Source organism: Polistes canadensis, unplaced genomic scaffold, assembly GCF_001313835.1.
Source record: "Polistes canadensis isolate GaletaPanama2010 unplaced genomic scaffold, ASM131383v1 scaffold_181, whole genome shotgun sequence".
Classification (NCBI taxonomy): Eukaryota; Metazoa; Arthropoda; class Insecta; order Hymenoptera; family Vespidae; genus Polistes; species Polistes canadensis.
Genome location: NW_014569728.1, coordinates 213,828 through 220,807, shown reverse-complemented (window position 1 = coordinate 220,807; position 6,980 = coordinate 213,828). Strand labels below are relative to the sequence as shown.

The window sequence follows — 6,980 nt, the reverse complement described above, 5'->3', positions numbered from 1 at the left end:
ATGTTATTTCAATTAAAAGCATTTTCTTCGTTTTTTTTTTCTTTTCTTTTCTTGGTCGTTTATATTTCGCACAACCATAAAACATTTTTTTTTTGTTTAATTTTCTTAACGCTTTCTCTCTCTCTATCTCTCTTTTTCGTAATGTTTCTTTCTTTCTTTTTCCTACAAAACATCAAATACAACGATAAGAAAATATAAACACCATGTGTCAAGAGGTACAATATTATTTTAAAACAAAACAAAAGTCTGATTTTAAATTTTATTACAAGTGTAAACTATTTTAATTCGGAAGAGCTCTATTTTAAAATAATTAATACCGACATTGTGTTAATACTCGTCCAAAATATTTTACTAAGAAAATTCTCGTATAAAATAATAATAATAATAATAATAATAATAATAATAATAATACATATCTCGTTAATATAATCATTAACTTTGGAATGCCGTTTGTTTTTCGTTTTTCTTTTTTTTTTTTTCGAATATTTTCTTTCCCGCAACAATTTCTTTCATTTCTTTTTTCCAGAAATATCGTAGAAACAAAACAAATACAGAACAATATAAAATATATACTCGTTCGCACCCAACAACTAACTTTGTTTACATCAGAGTTGCATAAATTTGTCGAAGTCTTTTCTTTAACGTCGTTCGTAATTCGATTTAACAATTCGAATTCGAATTGAAAACTTTCTCCCGACCCTGGAAGCGTTCTAAAATCCTAAATTACTACAAAAGAGAGTATAAATTAGTCGAATTTTTATTTAATTTAAGTACGAAAATTGTTAAACACAGGCTCAATCACAGTTTCTGACCAATGTATATTTTTTCTTTTTCTTTTTTTTTTACTCTATCTTCTATCATTCAGTTCTCTTTTTCTTTTATTTTTCCTCATTCTAAATTCGATGAAATTGTGATAAGTTATAAATTCATCAATCTTTTTTTTTTCTTCTTTCTTATCTTTTTTTTCTTTTTCTGTTTCTTTAACTATATACAATGACTATTATATTATCATCACTTGTCCTATGTTCGATTCATTTATAAATCAGCCTATGTATAATTCAGCAGTAATAATATACTTATGATAATATAATATTAACGATCTTAATAGTAATATTAATAGTAAATATAATAATAAAAATAATGGAGGAAGGTAATAATAATACTAATGTAACATAATTATCTGAAGAAGACCCTTTGAACAGAACAGAATCCTCTATTTGGGAAGAAATTCATTCAAATAAATATATTTATAATTCTATTCTCTTTTATCTTCTTTTCTCAAATTCTCTACTATGTTTCTTACTTTCTCTTACATTTGTTTAAAAAAAAAAAAAGAAAAAAAGGTTGAAAGGATTCCGTAAATAATCGTGTTTAATTGTTTTCTTGTCAGTTCTGACTAATAATACAGGTATGAGTGCCGAAAAAATGTTTCTCAAAACTGATTTTATATTCCACGTATTATGTGTTGTGTAATTAATTTGAATTTACGATTTGATCAAGAAATTTCATTTTTTTTTTATTTTGGATCAATAATAATTGTTTGATTTAATATAAAATCATAAATTGTTTCTCTGATTTTTATCAGAGAAATTAATACGATTTTTGAGAAGCATAAAAAGCAAGACAATTTATATAATACTTTTTCGGTACTCATAATTATTTTTAAAATTTGATCTTAAGGACGTATTCGATGGTCAATTAGTCGTCGAAAAAACGATCTAAACATTGATGATATACAAACCATTTGTCGAGGGCAAGCTTTGAAAGGAACTTTGTAATCTCGTATGCCATTTGCAAACCATCGAATTGACTCTACATACCTTACTTACTTACTTACTTACTATCTTTCGTAAGATAGATTTTTTTCTTTTTCTTTTTTTATTTTCCTATTGTTTGTTTTTTGTATTAACAAATATAACTAAACGTTCACAGGGCACAAAAACAAGAGGACGAATCTTGAATTGCATCTTGAGCTCGTCTCGTGTAAACTTTCACCAACTGGCAGTGTACCCTAATAATTAATCACAAAATTAATGAATATTATAAATATATTAAAAAAATATACAAAATATATAATAAAATTAAATCTTTGTGATTTGTTCGAATTGTTAAAAAAATTGATTAACCTTATTTTGACATTAGAATTATCTATAACTTCACCATCACAGTTCCACACGCTAAGGCCTGCATTTTTCTGTGATCTTTGGATATTATTTTCAGTCTGCAAACGTAACGTTGGCAGGGCACGGAATGTGAATTCTCTTGCTCTGTAAACCTCGACGAAGGGTAGATCATACTGTAAACAACAAAATACTAATTAAATTAAGATCAATAGTTCAATATAATTATTTAATATAATATTCCCCTTTATTATATTTCAAATTCTATATTATATATTTTCAAATATTAGTAAACGAATAAATCTTACCAGAGTTTTTTGTTTGCTAGAAAGTCTCAGTAACATTCTAATATTGTTTAGGAAGGATGTGTGTCTTACTAAAATAACATCGACACAACCATCACCTATGTGACAATGTGGGCTAAAACCCATTGGACTTCTCGAACAAGCACATGACACGTTCGCACCGTTAACCATAAAAAATTTACCTTGGACCGTCAACCACCCTAGAATAAATTTATTACATTTATTATTACAATTAAAATATATATACACAATTGAATATAGAGTATAATTATCGACTCTTGATTATTCAAAAAAAAATCAAAATTAAATGAATGAACAATAATGAAATTGTTCTATTACTTACTTGAAATTTCTTTATCGGGAACGCTATTGTGCATATGTTGCAAACATCTAGAACAATTTTTCATGCACCTAGTACTACCTGCCGGATGACAAGGATCCGAAAGTAATTGTATTTCACCTTCGTATCCTTTATTTGCAATAATTTTTTTAAAACCTAGATTAAAACAAAAAGACAAGAACTGTTTTATACGAAATATAATAATAATAATAATAATAATAATATTTAAAAGTAATCAAAAAATTGTTAACTATTTTACTTCCGTATTCTCAGAACAAATATATATTTATGGCTTTCAGTATGCGAATTGATGAATAATTTATAAGCATACCTGCTAAGGAAAATTTATCTTGAAACATGATTTAATAATATTTACAAGAATTCAAATACATTTACATCCAAAGTATAAGTATCATTATCAAAAAGAAATAAGAAGAAAAAAAAGTTTTGAAGTTTTCAATGATACGAGGATATATTAGAGATGTTCATTTTGTTTTTTTTTCTTTCTTTTTTTTTTTTATACCAGAATAATCGTATCTTTGAGGACCCATCCATCGGAATTTCTCGCTGTCGCGTATGACGTCACCGAGGTATCCATAACTGAGGACACTAGCATAAAGCCTTAATAAGGAATGATTGCTATGGACGGAGGAAAGGTCCAAACCAGTGGTATCTCCAAAAATGATATGTATAGTTGCTGTTTGCACATCGGTCGTACCTGAAAAACCCAAAAAAAAAAAAAAAGAAAAAAGAAAAAAATGAGAACACTGATCATCCAATTTTTAGAAATTACATTTATGCAGTTAGCAGCGATCTTCATTTTGAAGAATTATTGAACATAAATATTTTATGAAGGGAGTCTCTAACATAAACTGTATGGGTTACTTTGTAGGTATAAGTAAAGGAATAAAATACCATGCAAACTATAGGCCACAGTGTCGGTACTTCCACTAGGTATTACACCGACAGGTAGAGTAGGGGCTGGCAGCCTTGCCTCTGGGTCGTCTGAATCGATTTGTTGGTCCTTGGCAGCTCTCAAGACCAGACCATTGAAAACTTCAGCAAACGTACCGTCACCGCCAATACAAACGATTGCCTAGAATTTTAAAAAACATTTCATTCTTTAAATAGGTTTTTCCTATCGTCCTTCAATTTTATTTTTATATTTTATATTATTATAATTATATATATATATATATAATTTATTTTGACAATTCTTATACGAGGCTCGATTGAAAAGTTTCGAGCCTATTCTTTAGCGTACAAAGTTTTGAAACAATTTTGAAACTCTCCTTTAAAAGAAAAAACTAAACTGACGATTTTTTAGTTCAATGATATCCAATGTCAAGGTCGATGTTAGATTTATCGATCGATCGTGTCAGTAAAACGGACATTTACTTGTTAGAAAGAAACTTTTCAGATACGTCAATGTTACGTTTATATATAACATGGCTATAGAATAATTACATACTCGTTTAAAGAAAAAATAAGTAAGACAGAAAGGAAAAACAACCCGATTAGAATCGATAAAAATATCGAACAACGTTAATCTTGGCATGTTTCATTTTTAATAAGAAAAGTTAAAAGTGGAACGCAATTAATTTCTAATGAAAAATTTCGATTTTTCACCAGTTTACTATAGTTTCATCACGTTCAACCGAAATAGATATTAACCGATAAGTATGATGTGCTTTTTTAATTCGTAGAAAAAAATAAGAAAGATATAATATTTTAATTAGATATATAAAATGGGTAAAAATTCGGTATTCGGTATCAAAACGAACACACACACGCACACACAGAGAAAAATGAGATTTATAATATTATAATATTAAAAAAAATTGTATCGTAATAAGAAATGTATAAGAAAATAAATTTTCCAGTTGCTGAAGAAGTCCCAATAAAGGGACGAAACGTCCAACTTAATTAAATTAAGTTCTACTTCTTTTCATGTCCAAGTTCCCTACGAAACTTTATCCATCAAAAATTATAATTTTGGACGAGAGAAAATACTAAATAAATTAAAAAAAAATATGTTTCTTACGTGAAGGTCACTCAAATCTGACGTAAGCAGAGTTTCACGTATATGTCCAGCTCTTTCTGTAATAATCATTTTCGTTTCGATACCAGCAATGGTCATCAAAGGTTGCACATCTTTTTCCCATATTTTCAGGCCCTTCTTTTTACCACCTATAGGGTTCACGAATAACATCACTTTACGTGGACGATATGTCATACCTGAAAGAATAAATATTGAAATAATTCAAACATTTTGTTTATTCGCCAATCCACATTGCACATTTATATTATTTCCATTTATTATATTTATTTTTTAAAACTTCGGGAAAAATTAACAAACGATATATTACAATTATTTTTTTAATTACAATATTATATATGATTATTTTTCTTACCACGGAATAAATGAAAAAAAAAAAGTATACTCAAGTTAGACGTTAGTTTTACACTCAAGTATACTCTTACCGTTGAAAGGAGTAAAGATCATGAAAAATGCATGATTACAAAACAATTGAGGTACAATTGCTTTCGTGCTTACGTAAAACATTCAAGTCTTGTTCCTCTCTCTCTCTCTCTCTCTCTCTGTCTTTCTCTCTTTTTTCTAAATGTACACGTGCAACAGACTAAAAATAAAGCCAACAATAAATCTAAAACGCTGCTCCGATATATTTTTATACTTTCTATTATAAAAAGAAAAAAAGAAACAGAGGAGCGAAAAACAAACAAATAAATAATAAATGGAAGAAAAATAAGGTAACAGATTAAAATAAAATACAAGTTTTGTTTTAGTCGAAGAAAACAACTACTCATCGTCGACGTCGCGTATGTAATATAGTATTTTTCCAATCGATAACATAAAAATTAAAATAAGTGTCCCCCCCAGTTAAAATTCCTAAGGACAATCGATCCTCTATCGTTTTTCTACATTCTTCTTTTGTTTATATTCTTGAGTGAATAAAAAGAGAAATAAAAACGTCAAGTTGGTGGGGCGAGTTTTTTTTTCTTTCCTTCCTTTAATCTTATAATTAAACTTTGAAAGAAAAAAATAAAGAATTATCTTCATCGGTGAGATAATGAATGATCGTTGTCATCGATATATTATATTCTCTTTCCGAGAAAACTATCAGCTGTTTTTTTTTCTCTTTTTATTTTGGATTTTTTTCTAAATGTTCGTTTGTAAGTAACGTCGAGTAAAGAAATTTTTCTAATGTGATTTATTAATGATTTTATTTTTTCTAACGTAAGAAACAACTAATATTGACTTATAATAAACAATATTAAATATGTGTTCGAAAAGTTATGGTAGGATAACGGTTTTAAAAATTGACTCTATATATAAGATAGTGAAAACTTATGACTGTAATAAAAATGATGTTATATTGACTTATGAACATAACTATCAAGTTGCTGAGTAAGTCTCAAATAGAGACGAAACGTTCAACGGATAAATATATTGTTCATCTGATTTAAACCTGTCCAAAAAATAACATCCCTAAGAAGCAAACTTAGTAATAATATTAATAAATTTTGGATAAGAAAAAAATCTTTATTATATTAATATTAAATATAAAATATGAAATTGTATGAGAATAATGTTAAAAGATACTCACTTAAAAGATAATTTCGAATAGTTTTGACCCAAGAAGCAACTTGACGAGGATCGGTATGGCTCATGGTAACACTATGATGACTCCATTTATTTTTCGGTCCTGCCACGGCATAATGCAATATGAAATTCGTTGGACAAACTGTTGGCGAAGTGGGCGAAGTCGAAGTTTCTTTTTCTTTAACATTAACACCATGAATCCAATCATCTCCGTAACGTACGGCAAGAACATCCGTCATTGGAAGCGACCATCTTGCTGAGAAAATGAAATTTCATGAAAATTTTAATCTAATAACAAATACTTACGTACGTACGTATAAATTACAAAATCGAAAAGAATTTAAGGGGTTACATGGGTTTACACCGGGAAAAAATAGCATATTTTCAACAATTTTTTTTTCTGTATAAAAAATGGAATTTTTATTCAAACTTTTTATAGCATTTAAGATACATATTTAAAGAACATTTTYTGAATTTTTGMTTGAAAWATATTTGAAACTCAGCCATTGCGACGTCATTTCCGGTGACCCCACCGAAAAAAAGTGTTTTCGCGTTGACAGCAGAACTTATAAACGGTGGGGGTTTTTCTG

The 6,980-nt window shown here is 28.2% G+C and overlaps 1 protein-coding gene across 2 annotated transcripts in view; it reads right to left on the bottom strand.

Annotated features, from left to right (window-relative positions):
* Positions 1-953: 953 nt before the first annotated feature.
* The window catches only part of LOC106789375 (ceramide kinase), a 16,182-nt gene continuing 10,155 nt past the window's right edge, over positions 954-6,980 (bottom strand). Inside the window, exons 2-9 of one of the 2 annotated variants that reach the window (XM_014753524.1) lie at positions 6,395-6,646; positions 4,810-5,003; positions 3,681-3,861; positions 3,289-3,483; positions 2,769-2,921; positions 2,429-2,625; positions 2,127-2,296; positions 954-2,011 (exon numbers count right to left, since the gene is read on the bottom strand). In XM_014753524.1, the coding sequence (XP_014609010.1) occupies positions 1,927-2,011; positions 2,127-2,296; positions 2,429-2,625; positions 2,769-2,921; positions 3,289-3,483; positions 3,681-3,861; positions 4,810-5,003; positions 6,395-6,646 (1,427 nt within the window). In that variant the 3' untranslated portion in view covers positions 954-1,926. The remainder of the gene's footprint in view (positions 2,012-2,126; positions 2,297-2,428; positions 2,626-2,768; positions 2,922-3,288; positions 3,484-3,680; positions 3,862-4,809; positions 5,004-6,394; positions 6,647-6,980) is intronic. The other variant, XM_014753525.1, reaches the window with a different exon arrangement.